Source organism: Neovison vison, chromosome 7, assembly GCF_020171115.1.
Source record: "Neovison vison isolate M4711 chromosome 7, ASM_NN_V1, whole genome shotgun sequence".
NCBI classification, from domain to species: Eukaryota; Metazoa; Chordata; class Mammalia; order Carnivora; family Mustelidae; genus Neogale; species Neogale vison.
In genome coordinates, this window is record NC_058097.1 from 43,991,806 (window position 1) to 44,015,091 (window position 23,286).

General features: G+C 41.1%; 1 protein-coding gene and 1 non-coding gene across 4 annotated transcripts in view; both read right to left on the minus strand.

The window, feature by feature from the left end:
- Window positions 1-273: 273 nt before the first annotated feature.
- LOC122911600 (zinc finger protein 383) overlaps window positions 274-23,286 on the minus strand; it is an 81,623-nt gene continuing 58,610 nt past the window's right edge. Inside the window, exons 3-5 of one of the 3 annotated variants that reach the window (XM_044256452.1) lie at window positions 22,026-22,152; window positions 21,428-21,523; window positions 274-2,205 (exon numbers count right to left, since the gene is read on the minus strand). In XM_044256452.1, the coding sequence (XP_044112387.1) occupies window positions 533-2,205; window positions 21,428-21,523; window positions 22,026-22,152 (1,896 nt within the window). In that variant the 3' untranslated portion in view covers window positions 274-532. Of the gene's footprint in view, window positions 2,209-21,427; window positions 21,524-22,025; window positions 22,153-23,286 lie in introns of all 3 variants that reach the window. The other 2 variants (XM_044256451.1, XM_044256454.1) reach the window with 2 other exon arrangements.
- On the minus strand, window positions 7,099-7,205 carry LOC122914770. The gene has a single exon (XR_006385850.1). It is a non-coding gene; the product is annotated as a U6 spliceosomal RNA (small nuclear RNA).

Sequence of the window (23,286 nt, forward strand, 5' to 3'; positions counted from 1 at the left end):
CCATTCCCTAATTTCAACCTACTTGGAAGTACCCCCTCTATCACATTACCTGACAGATCTTCCATCATCCCTACTAGAGAATGTCAGAGCTCTGAAAATGTGCTGGCAGCTCTCCTTCACGGGGACTAGACATGTTGACTCTTTTTTTTTTTTTTTTTAAAGATTTTATTTATTTATTTGAGAGAGAGAGACAGTGAGAAAGAGCATGAGCGAGGAGAAGGTCAGAGAGCGAAGCAGACTCCCCATGGAGCTGGGAGCCCGATGTGGGACTCGATCCCGGGACTCCAGGATCACGCCCTGAGCCGAAGGCAGTCGTCCAACCAACTGAGCCACCCAGGCGTCCCTAGACATGTTGACTCTTAACCATTAGGCTCATGAACATTCCCGTCACACATAAGATGTCTTCACTTTGGTGTCTGGCAATGCCTGACTTATTACTAAAGCCACACTAATGCCCTCGGTGTGACTTCTGGTATCTCAAGAAGTATGAATCTTGGCTAAAGATTTCACTACACTCCTACATACAAGGTTTCTATCCTGAATGTGTCCTCTGATGTCTGATGAGGTTTGATTTCCGACTAAAGCATCGCCCACACTTCCTACAAATATAAGGCTTCTCTCCCGAATGTATCCTCTGATGTCTTACAAGGTGTGACTGCCGGCTAAAGCCTTGCCCACACTCCCTGCACACATGAGGCTTCCCCCCTGCATGTGCCTTCTGGTGGGTGATAAGAGTCAACTTATCACAAAAGCCTTGCCCACACTCCCCGCACACCAAAGGTATGCTACCTGAGTGTGCCCTCCTGTGCCTAAAGAGATTTGGCTTCTGGCTAAATTTTTTACCACACTCCCTGCATATGAAAGGCTTTTCCCCTGAATGTGTTCTCTGGTGTGAGAGGAGGGTTGACTTATCATTAAAGCCTCGCCCACACTCCTTGCATACAAATGGCTTTTCCCCTGAGTGTGTCCTCTGGTGCGAGATAAGGGTTGATTTCCGGGTAAAGCCTCGCCCACATTCCCTGCACACAAATGGCTTCTCCCCTGTGTGTGATGTCTGGTGTTTGCTGAGATTTGACTTCAGGCTAAAGCACTGCCCACACTCGAGGCACATATAAGGTTTAATGCCTGAGTGTGTCCTCTGGTGGGTCTTGAGGTTTGATTTCCAGCTAAAATGGCGCCCACATTCTGTGCATATGTAAGGCTTCTCTCCTGTGTGTATCCGTAAGTGTCTAATGAGGTGTGACTTCTGACGAAAGCCACGCTCACACTCCCTGCACACATAAGGCTTCTCTCCCGAATGTGTCCTCTTATGCCTGATGAGATGTGAATGCTGGCGAAAGCCATGCCCACACTCCCTGCACACATAAGGCTTCTCCCCAGAGTGTGACCTCTGGTGCGTGATAAGGTTTGACTTCAGACTAAAGCTCTGCCCACATTCCTTGCACATGTACGGCTTGACCCCTGAATGTGTCCTCTGGTGTGTGAAGAGGTTTGACTTCCAAGTAAAGCCTCGTCCACACTCTTTGCACACGTAAGGTCTCTCCCCTGAGTGTGTCCTCTGGTGTGTGGTGAGGTTTGACTTCCAGGTAAAGCCTCGTCCACATTCCTTGCACACATGAGGCTTGTCCCTAGAGGGCGTCCTCTGGTTTTTGATGAGGACTGACATATTGCCAAAGCCCTGGCCCCACTCGGTGAACATGTACGGTGTCTCCCCTGTGTGTATCTTCTGGAGCCTGAGCAGGTTTGACTCCTTCATGAAGCCTAGCCCTAACTCCCCGTATTTGACTGCTCCCAATCCTGAGACTTTTACACCATGCAACACTTTGTCTGCTTCCCCAAGGTCTGTCCTCTGGTCTCGGCTGGGCCCTGTGGCCGTCACTGCCCTGTCTTGCTCCGCCCTTACTGGCTGTCGTTGCAGTGGGCAGGCCAACACCTTTGAAGTGCCACCCTTGCTCTCGGACAAGGGCTTGGAGTCTTCTGTCTCTTGAATTTCTGCTTTGTCACTCCAGCAGGTTTCACCAAAGAGTCGCTTCTGCTGCTGTTTTTGATCTTCTGGATAGTGTTTCCCCGGAGGGAGATGATTCCCTGTGCGTAAACTTGAGAAGAGCTGAGGAAAGTGACTGAACCACACGTGCTGGCTGAGGCCTTGCTGACTAGCAAATGCCAGCGGGCAGTGGGGACAAGGTGGAATGTTTAGCTTGGATTCTGCTGAAGAAAGAAGAGTTTTAGTCAGAGTAGCCATGGGTAGGGTTGCCAGGGCCATTTTGCTTTGTCCGTTGGTCATTTGTAATATGTTTATATCACAACCTGTGTCCCCCTCAGACACCCTCACATCATAACAAGAGCTATTTTTCATTTTACTTTATACACTGTATTTTTTAAAAAAATATTTATTTATTTGAGAGCAAAAGAGAGAGAGTGAGTGAGAGAAAGAGAGCATAAGCAGGATGAGGGGCAGAGGGAGAGGGAGAAGCAGACTCCCCACTGAGCAAGGAACCTGATGTGGGGCTCGATCCCAGGATGCTGGGATCATGACCTGAGCTGAAGGCAGAGGTTTAATCAACTGAGTCACCCAGGTATCCCTATAAATTACATTTTTAATTATATGAGTTAGCAAACTTGTCAGGTAGGCCAAATTCAGCCTGCAACCTGTTTTTGCACGACCCACCAGACAAAAATGGATTTTACCTTTCTAAGGAAGAGAAATAAATAAATAAGCAAACAAACAAACCAGCCAACGGGGCAACAGACGGCATGTGACCTGGAAAGCTTAAAATCTTTCCTGGGTGGCCCCTTGTCCTACTGCAATGTAGAACACTCATACCAAAAACTTATTTTCACAATATCTGACAGAGCAAAAAGTTTGCTTTCAGAAATCAAACACATACAATACAGGGAGAAGTATTTATTCATGAAAAACACTGAGCCCCAGATAAGAAAAGCAGGAATCTGGAGCATTATTGCCTAGACCAGCTCTCACCCTTCTGATCCCCGGCTTGGTTGGTATGATAGTTAAATTAGGACAGGTCCTAAAATGATCAGTTCTGCTCCTGTTACAGAGGCAGTCACCTGATTTGGGTGGAAGGTGAGAAACCAGTGCTAGGTGGACCTGTCAATAAATGTGGCTTAGGGAAGGCCACCAGTGACTGCTATCTGAGGTTGCAGACTTGGCAGGGACCCCACCACCCAAACCCAAACAAAAAACAAAAGCCAAAAAACCACGAAACCAAAGAAAAACAAAAACATAGACTGGTAGATGATCCAGAAAAGTAGCAGGGGAAAACCTGAAAGTGAGAGAGCCAGGGAAGGGCTTGATAAACTCCACGCAACCACAGGTGACTGGAAGGCTGTTTGCAAAAGCAGGGGAAATGGGTAGGGGCCAAGCTACGCACATAACCCTGCCTGATACAGAGGCTATAATCAGGTACAGAGGGAACATTAGAGGGATCAGTGCAAAGTAAAAAGCCAGACAAGACCTGGAAACTATCTAAAATGTGAAGGAGCTCCCCAACCCACTCATTTCTCCACTGGCAGAGGTAGGAAGCCTTACTGGCTCAGTCTTTGAACACAACCTATTGCTAATTGTTGCAGATCACAGAGCTCTGCAGATACAAGGCTGAAATCAGGAAGCCAGGATTAAAATTAAACACAAGAATACAATAACAAATCAAGCAAGCGGAAACATCACCTTCACAGAGAAAACATATTCCATATATTTAGTCTAGAAAAGTTACTAAAAGTCACAACAACAAGGTCTAGGCAGGAAACACCACCAGCTATCAGAGGGGCTACAACATCTAAAATCAAGGAAGAGGAAAGAGGGACCCAGAGCAAGGAAAATATGCAGACAATAGAAACTGTTACTGGGTGGCCCACATGTTGATTTATAGGGGGAAAGAGAGTTCAAAGCTGTTACTATAAATGTATTTAAAGAACTAAAGGAAACAATGTATAAAAACTTAAAGGAAAGCATGATAACTTAAGAAATAGAAAAAATCTCAATAAAGGATAAAAACTATTAAAAATAGAAAAGGAAACTCTGGAATTAAAAAATAAAATAAATTACAAAATTACTAGGAAGGAACAACAGCATATTTGGGTTTGCAACAGAACAAATGAAGTTGAAGATAAATCAATAGAAATTACCTAAACTGAAAATCAGGTCAAAGAAAACTGAAGAAAAGTAAAGAGCCCAGAAACCTGTGGGACACAATCAGATAAGTCAGTCTACCTGTAATGGGAATGCACAAAGGAGAACAGAGAGAGAAAAGAGCAGAAAATAATGTCTCAAGAAATAATAACTAAAAAGTCTGAAATTTGTTGAAAAACATTAGTCTATAAGTATAAGAAGCTCAACAAACTGCAAGAAAAACATCAGGGGGGTCTGTGTGGCTCAATGGGTTAAGCCTCTGCCTTCAGCTCAGGTCATGATCCCAGGGTCCTGGGATCGACCCCTGCATTGGGCTCCCTGCTGAGCGGGAAAGCCTGCTTCCCCCTCTCTCTCTGCCTGCCTCTCTGCCTACTTGTGATCTCTCTCTCTCTCCGTGTCAAATAAATAAATAAATAAATAGATAGATAGATAAATAAATAAATAAATTCTTAAAAAAGAAAAACATCAAGAGGGTCCCTGGGAGGCTGAGTCAGTTAAGCATCTGCCTCGGGCTCAGGTCATGATCCCAGGGTCTTGGGATCAAGTCCTACACTGGGTTTCCTTCTCACTGGGGAGTGTGTGTCTTACTCTCCCCAGACTTAAGCTTCTGCTCTCTCTCTCTCTGTCTCTCTTTCAAATAAATAAATAAATAAATAAAATCTTAAAAAAATTTTTTTGCCATCCTACTGTTAGACAGTAGGATTACAATAAACACATATCTTCCAATAGTAACCCTCAACATGAACGGCCTAGTGCTCCCATGAAATAGCACAGGGTTGCACACTGGACACAAAGACAGGTCCCATCCATATGCTGTCTATAAGAGACTTATTTTGAACCTAAAGACACCTCCAGAATGAAAATGAGGGGATGGAGAACCATTTTTCAAGCCAACCCACCTCAAAAGAAAGATGGAATAGCAATTCTTATACCAGACAAACTAGAATTTAAACCAAAGACTTAATAACAGATCCAGAGGGACACTACATCATTCTTGAAGGGTATATCCAACAAGAAAATCTAACAATTGTAAATATCTATGCCCCCCACATGGGAAGAGCCAGATAGTAATCAAAATAAAGAATCAGATCAACACTAATATATTAATAGTAGGATATTTTAACACTCCACTCTCAGCACTGGACAGATCATCTAAACAGAATATCAACAGAGAAACAAGAGCTTTGAACAACACATTGGACCAGATGGACTTCATAGATATATAAGAACATTCCACTCTAAAACAACAGAATACTCATTATTCTCGAATGCACACAGAACTTTCTCCAAAATAAACCACATACTGGGTCACAAATCAGCTCTCGGCCAATACCAAAAGACTGAGATTATTCCTTGCATGGTATCAGACCACAACACCTTGAAACTGGAACTCAATCATGAGAAAAAAACTGGAAGGAATTCAAACACTTGGAAGTTAAAGAGCATCCTCCTAAAGAATGAATGGGTCAACCAGGAAATTAAAGAAGAACTTAAACAATTCATGGAAACCAGTGAGAATGAAAACATCAGTCCAAAACCAATAGGATACTGCAAAGGCAGTTCTAAGCCTTTCTCAAAAAAGTGGAAAAATCCCAAATGTACAAGCTAACCCTACACCTAAAGAAGCTGGAGAAAGACCAGCAAATAAAACCTAAATCAAGCAGGAGAAGAGAAATAATAAAGATTAATGCAGAGACCAATGAAATAGAAACCAGGAAAACAGTAGAATAGATCAATGAAACTGGAAGCTGGTTCTTTGAAAGAATTAGTAAGATTGATAAACCACTGGCCAAACTTACCCAAAAGAAAAAAGAAAGGTCTCCAATTAATAAAATCATGAATGAAAGGGGAGAGATTATGACTAACACCAAGGAAATAGAAACAATTATTAGAAATTACCAGCAACTGTATGCTAATAAATTAAGCAACCTGAAAGAAATGGATGCCTTCCTAGAAACTTACAATTGACCAAGACTGAAAGAGGAAGAAACAGAAATCCGAATAGATCATAACCAGTAACAAAATTGAAGCAGTGATGAAAAACCGCCCGAAAAACTGAAGTCCAGGGCCAAATGGCTTCCCAGGGGAATTCCATCAAACATTTTAAAAAAATAATTAATTACACAATGGAATACTATGCAGCCATCAAAAGAAACGAAATCTTGCCATTTGTGACAACATGGATGGAACTAGAGCGTATCATGCTCAGCCAAATAAGTCAAGCGGAGAAAGACAACTATCATATGATCTCCCTGATATGAGGAAGTGGTGATGCAACATGGGGGCTTAAGTGGGTAGGAGAAGAATCCATGAAACAAGATGGGATAGGGAGGGAGACAAACCATAAGTGACTCTTAATCTCATGAAACAAACTGTGGGTTGCTGGGGGGAGGGGGGTTGGGAGAAGGGGGGTAGGGTTATGGACATTGGGGAGGGTATGTGCTTTTGGGTAAATTGGAAGGGGAGGTGAACCATGAGAGAGTATGGACTCTGAAAAACAATCTGAGGGGTTTGAAGTGGCGGGGGGGGGGAGGTTGGGGTACCAGGTGGTGGGTATTATAGAGGGCACGGCTTGCATGGAGCACTGGGTGTGGCGAAAAAATAGAATACTGTTTTTCTGAAAATAAATAAATTGGAAAAAAATAAAAATAAAAAATAATAATTAATTTTGTATTAACATATAATGTATTGTTTGTTTTGGGGTACAGGTCTGTGAATCATCAGTCTTACACAATTCACAGTGCTCACCATAGCAATACCCTCCCCAGTGTCCATCACCTAGTCACCCCATCCCACCTACCCCTATCCCCTCCAGCAACCCTCAGTTTGTTTCCTGACATTAAGACTCTCTTATGGTTTGTCTCCCTCCCCAGTCCCATCTTGTTTCATTTTCCCTCCCTTCCCCCCACCCCTGCCCTGCCTCTCAAATTCCTCATGTCAGAGAGATCAAAAATATGGAACGCTTCTCAAATTTGCATGTCATCATTGCACATGGGCCATGCTGATCTTCTCTGTATCATTCCAATTTTAGTATATGTGCTGCCGAAGTGAGCACTCTACCAAACATTTAAAGAGGAAATAATACCTATTCTACTGAAGCTTTTCCAAAAAATAGAAACAGAAGGAAAACTTCCGAATTCCTTCTATGGGGCCAGCATTACCCTGATCCCAAAACCAGGCAAAGACCCCATCAAAAAGAATTACAGACCAATATCCCTGATGAACATAGATGCCAAAATATTCAATGAGATCCTAGCTAATAGGATCCAACAGTACACTAAAAGGATTATTCACCACGACCAAGTGGGTTTTATGCCTAGGGATGCAAGGGTGGTTCAACATTCACAAATCAAACAACATGATAGAGTACATCAATAAAAGAAAAGACAAGAACCATATGATCCTCTCAACCGATGCAGAAAAAGCATTGGACAAAATAAAACATCTGTTCCTGATAAAAACTCTTCAGAGTACAGGGATAGAGTGAACATTCCTCAGTATCTTCAAAACCATTTATGAAAAGCCCAGAGCAAGAGTACTAAAAGTTCTAGCCCCAGAAATGAGACAACAAAAAGAAATAAAAGGCATCCAAATTGGCAAAGAAGTCAAACTCTCCCTCTTCACAGATGAGGTGATACTTCATGTGGAAAACCCAAAAGATCTACCTCTAAAAAATTGTAACTCATACAGCAATTCAGCAATGTCGCAGGATACAAAATCAATGCACAGAAATCAGTAGCTTTTCTATATATTAACAATTTAACTGTAGAAAGAGAAATTAAGGAATCAATTCCATTCACGATAGCAACAAAAACCGTAAGATACTTAGGAATAAAGAGGTAAAGGATTTATACTCTAGAAACTACAGAACACTTATGAAAGAAATTAAGGAAGACACAAAAAGATAGAAAAATATTCCGTGCTCATGGATTGGAAGAATAAACATTGTTAAAATGTCTATCCTCCCCAGAGCTATTTACACTTTCAGTGCCATCCCTATTAAAATACCACTGGCATTTTTCAAAGATCTGGAACTAAAAAAATCTTAAAATTTGTATGGAATCAGAAAAGATCCAAATCACCAAGAGAAGGATGAAAAAGAAAAAGAAAGCGGGGCATCACACAGCCTGACTTTAAGCTCTATTACAAAGCTGTGATCACCAAGACAGCTGGTATTGGCACAAAACAGACACACAGACCACTGGAACAGAACAGAGACTCCAGAAATGGACCCTCAACTCTATGGCCAACTAATTTCTGACAAATCAGGGAAAATATCCAATGAAAAAAAAGACAGTCTCTTCAATAAGTGTGCTAGGAAAATTGGACAGCTACATATAAAAGAATGAAACTAGACCACTCCTTTACACCACACACAAAGATAAACTCAAAATGAATGAAAGACCTCACTGTGAGACAGGAATCCATCAAAATCCTAGAGGAGAACATAGGCTGTAACCTGACATCAGCCACAGTAACTTCTTTTAAGACACGTCTCCAAAGGCAAGTGAAACAAAAGCAAAAATGAACTTTCGGGACTTCATCAAGATCAAAAGCTTCGCAAGGCAAATGCAACAGTCAACAAAACTAAGAGGCAGCCCCCAGAATGGGAGAAGATATTTGCAAAATGACTTACAGATAAAGGGCTGATATCCAAGATCTACAAAGAACTTCTCAAACTCAATACTCAAAAAACAAATAACCCAGTCAAAAAATGGGCAGAAGAGGGACGCCTGGGTGGCTCAGTTGGTTGGACGACTGCCTCCGGCTCAGGGCGTGATCCTGGAGTCCCGGGATCGAGTCCCGCATCAGGCTCCCAGCTCCATGGGGAGTCTGCTTTGCTCTCTGACCTTCTCCTCGCTCATGCTCTCTCTCACTGTCTCTCTCTCAAATAAATAAATAAAATCTTTAAAAAAAAAAATGGGCAGAAGACATGAACAGTCACTTCTCTAAAAAACACATACAAATGGCTAACAGACACATGAAAAAATGTTCAATATCACTAGCCATCAAGGAAATTCAAATCAAAACCACAATGAAATACCACCTTACACCAGTTAGAATGGCAAAAATGAACAAAACAGGAAACAAAAAATGTTGGCGAGAATGTGGAGAAAGGGGAACCCTCTTACACTCTTGGTGGGAATGTAAGTTGCTACAGCCACTCTGGAAAACAGTATGGAGGTTCCTCAAGATGTTAAGAATAGAGCTACCCTAGGGGCACATGGGTGGCTCAGTTGTTTGTTAAGTGTCTACCTTTGGCTCAGGTCATGATTCCAGGGTCCTGGGATTGAGCCCCGCATCAGCCTCCCTGATCCGCAGGAAGCCTGCTTCTCCTTCTCCCACACCCTCTGCTTGTACTTCCTTTCTCGCTGTCTGTCAAATAAATAAAAATCTAAAAAAAAAAAAAAAAAAAAAAAGAATAGAGCTACCCTATAACCCAGCACATACATTTCTAAGTATTTACCCCAAAGATACAGATGTAATGAAAAGAAGGAGCACATGCACCCCAATGTTCATAGCAGCAATGTCCACAATAGCCAAACTGGGGAGGAAGGTGGGGGGAGGAGTTACAGCATGATGGGTATTGAGGAGGACATGTGCTGTGATGAGCATTGGGTGTTATACTTAACTAATGAATCACTAAACACTGAAAAAAAAATAAAGTTATTTATACTAAAAAAAAAAAAAAGAGAGAGACTCTTAACAAAAGAGAACAAATAGGGTTGAGGGAGGTGGGGGATGGTCTGGATGGGAGATGAGTATTAAGAAGGGCACTTGTTGGGCGCCTGGGTGGCTCAGTGGGTTGAGGCCTCTGCCTTCGGCTCGGGTCATGGTCCTGGGGTCCTGGGATCGAGTCCCGCATCGGGCTTTCTGCTCATCAGGGAGCCTGCTTCCCCCCTTTCTCTCTCTGTCTGCCTCTCTGCCTACTTGTGATCTCTGTCTGTCAGATAAATAAATTTTAAAAATCTTAAAAAAAAAAAAGAAGGGCACTTGTTATGATAAGCACTGGATGTTGTATGTAAGTGATGAACCACTGAATTCTACTCCTGAAACCAATATAGCACTGTATGCTAATCAACTAGAACTTAAAAAATTTTTAAAAATATTTTTTAATCTTAAAAAAAATACTTCAGGGGTGCCTGGGTGGCTAAGTTAGTTGAGCATCTGCCTTCAGCTCAGATAATGATCCCTGCATCCTGGGATGGAGCTCCACACTGGGTTCCCTGCTCAGCAGGGAGTCTGCTTCTCCCTCTCCTTCTGCCCCTCCCCCCTGCTGTGCACCCTCTCTCCCTCTCTCTCAAATAAGTAAATAAAATCTTTTTTAAAAAAGGAAAGAAAGACATAAAGAGAGCCCCAGAGAGACATATCATAGACAAATTGTTGACTATCAGAAAAAAAGACGAAAGAGAAAATCTTGAGAGCAGCAAAAGGAAAATGATTCAACATGCACAGCAGGAAACAATATGATTAGAGCTAACTTCTCCTCAGAGACAATGGAGTATGGAATGATTTATTCAAGGTGCTGAAATAAAGGTGAAAAAGCTACTAAGGAAGAATTCTTTCTCCCAGAACTATCCCTCAAAAATGAAATTGATAAAGATGTTCACAGATTAACAAGTACTCAGAGAGTATCTGTTGCTAGCAAACATGCCTTATAAGACATACTAAATAAGACTGCCAGGCTGAAAACAAATGACACCAGACACTAACTCAAAACCACAGAAAGAAATGAGGACCACCAAAACTGGTAAGTACGTGGGTAAATATAAAAGACTACATATGTTTATTTTTCTCCTTTCTTCTCTTAATTTCTCTGAAATGCAAAAGATTATTATAAAAGGTAATAACTGTAACACCATATTATGGGTTTTATAATATGTATATTTTACCGGAACAAAGTTAGTATTAATTAATTATGCTAAATTAGATGTATTTTTAATTCCTAGAGCTGAATTAAGAAAACAGCTACAAAATTATATATATAACATATATAATAAATAATGATAAATATATATACATATGCCAAAAAGGCAGGGGAATAAAAAAACATGAGGCATATAAAAAGCAAGTAGCAAAATGCCAGACTTAAACCATATCAATAATTATATTAAATATGAACAAACCAAACATTCTATTTTTTTTAAAGAGTTTATTTATTTATTTGACAGAGAGAAATCACAAGTAAACGGAGAGGCAGGCAGAGAGAGAGAGAGGGAAGCAGGCTCCCTGCCGAGCAGAGAGCCCGATGCGGGACTCGATCCCAGGACCCCGAGATCATGACCTGAGCCGAAGGCAGCGGCCCAACCCACTGAGCCACCCAGGCGCCCCCAAACCAAACATTCTAAACAAAAGACAAAAAGTTCTTAGTTGCACCACCAAAATCGCAATCCATCTAAAATTTTGTTAAATTGGACATCACCAAAGTTTAAACCTTTTTTTTAAAAGATTTTATTTATTTATTTGTTAGGGAAAGAGAGAGAGCACAAGCAGGGAGAGTGGCAGGCAGAGAAGGCAGAGGGAGAAGCAGGCTCCCTGCTGAGCAAGGAGCCCGATGCAGGACTCGATCCCAGGACCCCAGGATCATGACCTGGGCTGAAAGCAGACGCTCGACCGATTGAGCCACCCAGATGTCCTGAAGTTTAAAACTTTTATGCTTGAAAAGACACCATGATGAGAATGAAAAGACAAGACACAGATTTGTCTTTTTTCTGAAACTTGATTTTAAAGCTGAAAGTATGTGAAAACCATCTATCTAATATAGGACTATGTCCAGAATATATGAAAGACTCTGACAACTCAAAAAAGAAGACAAAACAATCCAATTTAAAAATGGGCAGAAAAAACAATCTGAGGGGTTTGAAGTGGCAGGGGGGTGGGAGGTTGGGGTACTAGGTGGTGGGTATTATAGAGGGCACAGCTTGCATGGAGCACTGGGTGTGGTGAAAAAAATAATGAATACTGTTTTTCTGAAAATAAATAAATTGAAAAAAAAATCTAAAAAAAATGATGAACATCATCAGTCACTAGGGAAATGCAAATTAAAACCACAATGAAATATCACTACATACCCACAGAATGTCTGTTATGAAAATTAGAGACAATTCCAAGTGCTGACAAGGATGTAGAGAAACATACTGCTAATAGAAAATGTAAAAATAGAAATCAGAAATGTAAAATAGAAATACTAACAGAAATGTGCAGTTACTTTGGAAAATAATTTTCCAGATTCTTAAAAGGTTAAGTATAAATATACCTTACAGCCCAGAAATTTTACACCTCTTTATCTACCCCAAAATGAAAACATACGCCTACACTGAGACTAGTACATGACTGTTCTTAGCCATACTATTCACAATAGCCAAAAAGCGGACACAACCTATACATCTGTCAACCTGTGAACAGGCAAACAAAATGTGCTATGTCCTTACAATGGAATATTATATGGCAATAAAAAGGAACTAGGCCACCTGGGTGGCTCAGTGGATTAAGCCTCCCATTCTTGATTTCATCTCAGGTCATGATCTCAGGGTTGTGGGATTGGCCCCTGCTCTGTGCTGACCATGGAGTCTGCTTGGGATTCAATTTCTTCCTCTCCCTTTCCCCTCCCCCCCAACACAGGCACACTCTCTCTCTCAAAAAAAAAAAAAAAAAAAGAAAGAAAGAAAAAAAAATGGATTACTGAACCTCAAAAATATTATGCCAAATACAAAAGACTATACATTTTATGATACCATTTATAGACTATGTCTGGAAATAGAAAATCTATGAAGACAGCATATCAGTGGTTCCCCAGAGCTTGGATGGGAGGAGAGATAGACACAAATGGGCATAAGGGAGCTTTTTGGGATGACAGCGTATTCTAAAGTTACATGGAAGTAATGACCATACAACAGTAAACATTTACAAAAAATAATGCAACTGTACACTTAAAATAACAAGATTTTATGATACACAAATTATATCTTAATGAAGTTGTTAAAAAAACTGTAATCCATCAGAATCCTAGAGGAGAACATAGGCAGTAATCTCTTTGATATCAGCCACAGCAACTTCTTTCAAGATACGTTTCCAAAGGCAAAGGAAACAAAAGCGAAAATAAACTTCTGGGACTTCATCAAAATCAAAAGCTTCTGCACAGCAAAGGAAACAGTCAAAAAACCAAAGAGGCAACCCACGGAATGGGAGAAGATATTTGCAAATGACAGTACAGACAAAAGGTTGATATCCAGGATCTATAATGAACTCCTCAAACTCAACACACACGAAACAGGCAAACACATCAAAAAATGGGCAGAAGATATGAACAGACACTTCTCCAATCAAGACATACAAATGGCTATCAGACACATGAAAAAATGCTCATCATCATTAGCCCTCAGGGAGATTCCAATTAAAACCACATTGAGATATCACCTTACACCAGGTAGAATGGCCAAAATTAACAGAACAGGAAACAACATGTGTTGGAGAGGATGTGGAGAAAGGGGAACCCTCTTACACTGTTGGTGGGAATGCAAGTTGGTGCAGCCTCTTTGGAGAACAGTGTGGAGATTCCTCAAGAAATTAAAAATAGAGCTTCCCTATGACCCTGCAATTGCACTCCTGGGTATTTACCCCAAAGACACAGATGTTGTGAAAAGAAGGGCCATCTGTACCCCAATGTTTATAGCAGGAATGGCCACAGTCGCCAAACTATGGAAAGAACCAAGATGCCCTTCAACGGATGAATGGATAAGGAAGATGTGGTCCATATACACTATGGAGTATTATGCCTCCATCAGAAAGGATGAATACCCAACTTTTGTAGCAACATGGACGGGACTGGAAGAGATTATGCTGAGTGAAATAAGTCAAGCAGAGAGAGTCAATTATCATATGGTTTCACTTATTTGTGGAGCATAACAAATAGCATGGTGGACATGGGGAGTTAGGAGAAGGGAGTTGGGGTAAATTGGAAGGGGAGGTGAACCATGAGAGACTATGGACTCTGAAAAACAATCTGAGGGGTTTGAAGTGGCAGGGGGGTGGGAGGTTGGGGTAGCAGGTGGTGGGTATTATAGAGGTCACGGCTTGCATGGAGCACTGGGTGTGGTGAAAAAATAATGAATACTGTTTTTCTGAAAATAAATGAATTTTTTAAATAAATAAATAAATAAATAAATAATTAAAAAAAAGAATAGAAGGAAATGGCTTCTAGGCCTGGCTCAGTTGGTGAAGCACATGATTCTTAGTCTTCGGATTGTATGTTCGAGCCCCGTGTTGGGTATGGAGATTACTTAAAAATAAAATCTTAGGGGCGCCTGGGTGGCTCAGTGGGTTAAAGCCTCTGCCTCCAGCTCAGGTCATGATCCCAGGGTCCTGGGATCAAGCCCCACATCGGGCGCTCTGCTCTGTGGGGAGCCTGCTTCCTCCTCTCTCTCTCTCTCTCTGCTTGCCTCTCTGCCTACTTGTGATCTCTGTCTGTCAAATAAATAAATAAAATCTTAAAAAATAAATAAATAAAATAAAATCTTAAAAAAAAAAAAGAATAGAAGGAAATGCACAGTCTCAAATCCTTGTATTAGGAAAGAAGGAAGCCTTAAAAGGAATCATGGTAAGCATCTATCTCAAAAACTTGGAAAAGAATAGCAAAATAAGTCCAAAGTAAGAATACAAAGGAAATATTAAATACAAGTTCAGACATAATACATACAATAGATAGGATCAATAAAGCAAAAAAAAAAAAAAAGGCAAAATTAGCAGATGAAACCATTGTCTCTATATGAAACTCCAAAGAACATACACAGGACAAATTATGGGATTAATTAAACGTCTCAGCAAGGCTGCTGGGTATATGATCAGTATGATGAAATGAATTTTAGTTCTACATTTTAACCAAAATTTATAAAAATTTAGTTTTTAAAAACATAACTCTCAAAACAACAAAAAATAAGCCTATGTATAAATTTAAAGAAAGATGTACATTTACATTAAAAATTGTAAAACCTAGGGCACCTGGGTGGGTCTGCCTTTGGCTCAGTCATGATTTCAGGGTCACAGGATCGAGCCCCGCATCAGGCTCTCTGCTCAGCAGGGAGCCTGCTTCCCCCTCTCCCTCTGCCTGCCTCGCTGCCTATTTGTGATTTCTCTCTCTCTGTGTCAAATAAATAAGTAAAAATATTTTTTTAAGATTTTATTTATTTATTTGTCAGAAAGAGAGAGAGAGAAAGCATACAAGTAGGCAGAGAGGCAGGCAGAGGGAGAGGGGGAAGCAGGCTCCCTGCTGAGCAAGGAGCCCGATGTGGGACTCGATCCCAGGATCCTGGGATCATGACCTGAGCTGAAGGCAGCAGCTTAACCCACTGAGCCACCCAGGTGTCCCAATAAGTAAAAATCTTAAAAAAAAAATTGTAAGACCTAGCAATAGGTAGTAATAAAGATATATTAATAAATAAGTAAAAGAGGACACTACACTAAGAGATTGTAAAAGATGCCAACTGTGAAAGATGTCAATTCTCTCTAAATTAATGAATATATTAATACATGTATTTTACTGAATATATATACCCTATGCAACTACAACAAAATCCTGACAGGAGACTTTCTGAAATCTGACAAGCTGATTGTAAAAGTCCACTGGGCTAAAGCTACAAACACAAGAATAAGATGGGAGTATTTGCCCTACCAGACACAAAGACTTACTATAAAGCTATAGGAAATTTAAAACAGTGTGATATTTGTGCAGGCATAAACAGATACAACAGTGGAATAAAAGAGAGTTCAGACACTGATCCCGGCATATACTGAAATTCAAAATACGAGAGGTGGCAAGGTAAATTGGGGAAAATGATGAATTATTCATGGAATGGGGTCAAGTCTGATGGTGATGCATTTAGAAATCTATAAAAACAGATCCATATCTCTCAACACTCACAAAATCAATTCCAGACAGAACAAAGACCTAAGTTGTAGAAAACAAAAATTTTTTTAATTTAAAGAAGAAAATCTAAATAATGTCTTTATGATCTTGACAGAGGGAAGGACTTCTTAAATCAGACAGACACATACACAGACAACATCAAAAAGTTTGACAAATTCAAACACATTAAAAATTTATGAAATTATTATGAAAGGCCATTAAAACACTGGGTAAATTTCATAACACTTTTTTTTGTTTGTTTGTTTGTTTTTTAGTTTTATTTATTTATTTTTCAATTTATTTATTTTCAGAAAAACATTATTCATTATTTTTTCACCACACCCAGTGCTCCATGCAAGCCGTGCCCTCTATAATACCCACCACCTTGTACCCCAACCTCCCACCCCCCCACCACTTCAAACCCCTCAGATTGTTTTTCAGAGTCCATACTCTCTCATGGTTCACCTCCCCTTCCAATTTACCCCAATTCCCTACTCCTCTCTAACGCCCCTTGTCCTCCATGCTATTTGTTATGTTCCATAAATAAGTGAAACCATATGATAATTGACTCTCTCTGCTTGACTTATTTCACTCAGCATAATCTCTTCCAGTCCCGTCCATGTTGCTACAAAAGTTGGGTATTCATCCTTTCTGATGGAGGCATAATACTCCATAGTGTATATGGACCACATCTTCCTTATCCATTCATCCGTTGAAGGGCATCTTGGTTCTTTCCATAGTTTGGCGACTGTGGCCATTCCTGCTATAAACATTGGGGTACAGATGGCCCTTCTTTTCACGACATCTGTATCTTTGGGGTAAATACCCAGGAGTGCAATTGCAGGGTCATAGGGAAGCTCTATTTTTAATTTCTTGAGGAATCTCCACACTGTTCTCCAAAGAGGCTGCACCAACTTGCATTCCCACCAACAGTGTAAGAGGGTTCCCCTTTCTCCACATCCTCTCCAACACATGTTGTTTCCTGTTCTGTTAATTTTGGCCATGCTAACTGGTGTAAGGTGATATCTCAATGTGGTTTTAATTTGAATCTCCCTGAGGGCTAATGATGATGAGCATTTTTTCATGTGTCTGATAGCCATTTGTATGTCTTGATTGGAGAAGTGTCTGTTCATATCTTCTGCCCATTTTTTGATGTGTAATGGATAAGGAAGATGTGGTCCATATACACTATGGAGTATTATGCCTCCATCAGAAAGGACGAATATCCAACTTTTGTAGCAACATGGACGGGACTGGAAGAGATTATGCTGAGTGAAATCAGTCAAGCAGAGAGAGTCAATTATCATATGGTTTCACTCATTTGTGGAGCATAACCAATAGCATGGAGGACAAGGGGCGTTAGAGAGGAGTAGGGAATTTGGGTAAATTGGAAGGGGAGGTGAACCATGAGAGACTATGGACTCTGAAAAACAGTCTGAGGGGTTTGAAGTGGCGGGGGGGTGGGAGGTTGGGGTACCAGGTGGTGGGTATTATAGAGGGCACAGCTTGCATGGAGCACTGGGTGTGGTGAAAAAATAATGAATACTGTTTTTCTGAAAATAAATAAATTGGGAAAAAAAAATTTGTATGGAATCAGAAGAGACCCCGAATCGCTAAGGAAATGTTGAAAAACAAAAATAAATCTGGCTGCATCACGTTACCTGATTTCAAGCTTTATTACAAAGCTCTGATCACCAAGACAGCATGGTACTGGCATAAAAACAGACACATAGACCAGTGGAACAGAGTAGAGAGCCCAGATATGGACCCTCAACTCTATGGTCAATTAATTTTTGACAAAACAGGAAAAAATATACAGTGGAAAAAAGACAGTCTCTTCAATAAATGGTGCTGGGAAAACTGCACAGCTATATGTAGAAGAATGAAACTCGACCATTCTCTTACACCGTACACAAAGATAAACTCAAAATGGATAAAAGACCTCAACGTGAGACAGGAATCCATCAGAATCCTAGAGGAGAACATAGGCAGTAATCTCTTTGATATCAGCCACAGCAACTTCTTTCAAGATACGTCTCCAAAGGCAAAGGAAACAAAAGCGAAAATAAACTTCTAGGACTTCATCAAAATCAAAAGCTTCTGCACAGCAAAGGAAACAGTTAAAAAAACAAAGAGGCAACCCACGGAATGGGAGAAGATATTTGCAAATGACAGTACAGACAAAAGGTTGATATCCAGGATCTATAATGAACTCCTCAAACTCAACACACACGAAACAGGCAAACACATAACACTTTTGAAATGAAAGTAATGGGAAACAGATCAGAGATTGCCAGAGGTTAAGGGTGGAGGGAGATTAACATGAAGGGGTTTCTTTGTAGTGGTGGAACATCCTGTATCCTTACTGCGGATGTATCCTACATCATTCTATGTAGGTGACAAAGTTTCACAGTACTATACAACAACCACAAAAGAGTACATGTAAGAATGATAAAATCTGAGTCTGATGAAAGTCTGTAGCTGATCTAATACTATTGTTACCAATGTCAATTTCCTGGTTTTGAAATTGGAGAAAGCTGGGTAAAGAATAGATGGGAATTTGAGGCACCAGGGTGGCTCAGTGGTTCAAAGCCTCTGCCTCCAGCTCAGGTCATGATCTCAGGGTCCTGGGATTGAGCCCCACATCAGGCTCTCTGCTCATGAAGGAGCCTGCTTTCCCCCGCCCCCCGCCTCTGCCTGCCTCTCTGCCTACTTGTGAATTCTGTCTGTAAATAAATAAATAAAATCTAAAAAAAAAAAAAAAAAAAGAATAGATGGGAACTTGCTGTATTATCTTTACAAATTGAGACTTAAATTATTTCGAAATTAAACAACTTTTTTTAAAATATTTTATTTATTTATTTACTTACTTGAGAGATGGTGACAGAGATAGCGCGAGAGCAAGAGCAGGGAGGAGAGGGAGAAACAGGCAGGAGCCCAACATGGGGCTCAATCCCAGAACCCTGGGGTCATGACCTGAGCCAAAGCAGACACTTAACCAACTGAGCCAACCAGGAGCCCCTAAACAGCTTTTTATAAAGCAGGTAGGCAGTACACAGATTGGAGGAAGATGGACATAATCCATTCAGCAGACAAAACAGTCATTTCCAGTATTTAAATTCTTCTACAAATGAACAATAAAAAGAAAATCAGGCAAAAGATTTGAACAGAGAATTCACAGGAGAGGAAACACCAATGCTAATCAACCTAAGAACATATGAAAAGATGCTCAAACTCAATGTTAATCAAATTAAAACTAGTGTGAGAGGCCATTTCATACCCAAAGGAGAGTCAGAAACATAAGTCTCTGTTATGGCAGCTTTGCAAACTAATGAAGCAACTGTTGAGAGCAATTTGGCATTACCTAGGCAGGAAGAATGAGTGCACAGTCTTTGACTCAGCTACTCTACTCCTAGGCATCTATCTTAGAGAAATGCGCTTATATGCCCAAGGACACATGTATTAGAATGTATATAGTTGCAAATTTTTTTAAGATTTTATTTGAGAGAAAGAATGTGCATAAACAGGGGGAGGGGGAGAAGCAGACTCCAGGCTGAGCAGGGAACCCGAGGTAGGGTTCCATCCCAGGACCCTGGGATCATGACCTGAGTCGAAGGCAGACACTTAACCAACCATGCCAACCAGGTACCCTGATAGCTGCATTCTTTAATAGCCAATATTGGTAAAAACATAGATGTCCAACAAAATAAAATGGATAAATGAATTGTTATAATTATGCATGTAATACAATAAATACTATATAGTAGTGAAAATGAACCAGAACAACATATATCAATATGGGTTCATCTCACAAACTCAGAGTCAGCAGAGAGAGCAAACTATAGGAGGATATACATAATATGATGACATTAATGAAAAGTTTAAAAATATGTCAAACAGGGGCGCCTGGGTGGCTCAGTGGGCTAAGCCTCTGCCTTCAGCTCAGGTCATGATCCCAGGGTCCTGGGATAGAGCCCCACAACGGGCTTTCTGCTCGGCGGGGAGCCTGCTTCCCTCTCTCTCTCTGCTCTGCCTCTCTGCCTACTTGTGATCTCCATGTCAAATAAATAAATAAAATCTTTAAATAAAAATAAAAATATGTCAAACAACACTGGAGATGGTTGAGGGATTCACACATATGAAAGAAAGCAAAAGACCATGCATGAGATTTATAACTCCTAATTTTGAAAAAACAGCTCCCTTTGGGCAGGGGTATGGGGAGGTAGGGAAATAGGAACTTCGACTATTTAGGTAATGCCTTATTTCTTAAGCTGGGATGTCGGCTCATGAGCACACTTTTTAAATTATTATTCATAGCTTACTGTAATCTTAACTACTAACACTTTTTTTAAATTATGGGAATTGGAAAGGTAAAATAATCAATTACATTTCACCTATAGGAAACTAGAAAGTATCTAAAGGGTGGCAGACTTAATATCCACAGGATAGATGTAGTTTTTTTTTTTTTTTTTAAAGATTTTATTTATTTATTTGCGAGAGAGAGACAGTGAGAGAGAGCACGAGCGAGGAGAAGGTCAGAGAGCGAAGCAGACTCCCCATGGAGCTGGGAGCCCGATGTGGGACTCGATCCCGGGACTCCAGGATCACGCCCTGAGCCGAAGGCAGTCGTCCAACCAACTGCGCCACCCAGGCGTCCCAGATAGATGTAGTTTTTAAGATCAAGAGAAAAGGGGCGCCTGAGTGGCTCAGTGGGTTTAAGCCTCTGCCTTCAGCTTGGGTCATTGCCTCAGGGTCCTGGGATGGAGCCCCACATCAGGCTCTCTGCTCAGCAGGGGCCTGCTTCCCGCCCCCCTACTTGCCTCTCGACATACTTGTGATCTCTTTTGTCTGTCAAATAAATAAATAAAATTTTTTAAAAAATCAAGAGAAGAGGGACGCCTGGGTGGCTCAGTTGGTTGGATGACTGCCTTCGGCTCAGGTCATGATCCTGGAGTCCCGGGATCGAGTCCCGCATCGAGCTCCCAGCTTCATGGGGAGCCTGCTCCTCTTTCTGACCTCCTCGTTCATGCTCTCTCTCACTGTCTCTCTCTCAAATAAATAAATAAAATCTTTAAAAAAAAAAAAACTATAAAAAAAAAATCAAGAGAAGAGAAAGAAGCCCATGAATGAGGAAAGAACGAACATGATGAAGAAGGCAAGCCAGGTAAAGAAGGGAGGCTTCCTGGTGGAGGAAAAAGAGACAAGGAAACCAAGAAAGCCCCTTGCTCAACTGAAAAAGATATTCTAGAAGGTCATGCCAGGCAGACTTACCAATGATCTAGGAGGCCTGAGAAGAGCTTTTTCCCTGTACCATGTACCCTTCTTTCCTATCTTCCAAGCTGCGGATGGTCCCATCTACCCTGCGTCACACTCACCTGGACAGAGGCCCAGTGGATGTTGTCTCTCCTCTATCCAGGGCTCTTCCCCTTGCTCCAGCTGAGAAATGAGTTTTGGTTTGGAAAACGGAACATCTGCTCATGGGGGATAAAACAAAAACAAAACAAACAAACAACAACCAAGGAGATTCTTGGTCATGGGCTTAAGGGGCCATTTCATACGTCAGAGCCAAAATGTGTAGGGAAACCCAAAGGGTGGTACAAAGGGCCTGTAACTGTAACTGTAACTGTGAACTCTCCTCAGAAGAGCTGAGTAAGTAAACATGCCTCTGGTCAGGAAAACAGCATATTAACACATATTAACACGTGGTGAAGGAAAATCACCTAGGTTTCAAACAAGAAAAGCAAAAAGAGAGCCCCAGCCTTGAGAAAGAGGAATGGAAATGTAGTGTTAGGGGCAACATGAGTAAATCTCCCTGTTTTCAATTCCACTAAATCCAGATTTCCCCTGAGGGAGGGGGATTACTGTTCCTAAGCCCAACACTAGGACAAAGCTGCTTCATGGGTAGCCTTTCCTTGGGAGTGCAGAAAATACTCTGTGGGACAGATTTTAAGTGGTGAGGGAAGCCATCCTTACCTAGTGAGACCAGGTGGCTGTAGGTCTCCAGCATTACTTCCCTGTGCAGGGTCCTCTGAGCTGGGCTCAGCAACCTCCACTCCTCCTGGGTGAAGTCCACAGCCACATCCCCGAATGCCACGAATGCCTTTAACACAAAACACACCACTGTTCATCCAGGAGTTCACCTTGCTCAGGATGAAGAATCAAAAGGCTTCCCTGTGGGAGGTAGGGATTTCTAAGACCTACTTTGGGTTAGGAATGAAAGGTACCAGAATATGCCATTCCAAATTATGACATTTTGGCTTATGCCAAAATCATCATCATCATCATCATCATCATCATCATCATCATCATCCATTTTGGATTATTTTGGGCTGAAGGCATTGAGAAGAAGCAGACACAAGAAAAGCTCTCTGCCCTCCCCCTACCCGACTAAAAGCAGAATATAAATTTGTGAAAGTATCTTCCCGCTCTACCAGGAAGAGTAGAAGTTAATCTCTGGAAACAACTCTACACCCTTATAAGCCAGGAGATGGCACTGAAGGAATCCAAACAACAAACCTTACTAACTACCCTTTATCTTCAACCACTATTTGCCATCCTCACTCAAAATCCTTTTCCTTTGTCTTCTCACCTCTCTAAAAAGTCCTTGTTCTTCTGTTAAGATGTTATATGAGCCCAAGTTCTTTTTTTTTAAGATTTTATTTATTTATTTATTTATTTGTCAGAGAGAGAGAGAGAGAGCACAAGCAGGCAGTGGCAGGCAGAGGCAGAGAAAGAAGCAGGCTCCCAGAAGCAGGCGGAGAGAGAAGCAAGGAGCCCATTGTGGGACTCGATCCCAGGACCCTGGGATCATGACCTGAGCTGAAGGCAGCGGCTTAACCAACTGAGCCACTCAGGCATCCCATGAGCCCAAGTTCTAATCACCCTTTTGAGTTACTCATCACTGAGTGCTCCCATGTGTATCTATGATGTATGTTAATAACCTTCTGTTTGTTTTTCTCTTGTTGATCTGTCTTTTGTTGGTCTAATTTATAGGGTGCCAGCCAATGAACCCAAAATAGGTCGAGGAAAAATTATTTTCTTTTCCTTCCCCTACATGACCTTAGGGCCAAGGGTTCAAACACCATTATTCTCCTTTCTCTATCCAGCCAGCATCATTTATGCACCTACTATTGTCAACATTCTAGGCTAGCTGCTACTGGGGATGAAAGCAAAACATAAGTCCCTTCACATTAGGAGCTTTAAATCTAGGCAGGGAGAAGAGGAAGACATCATA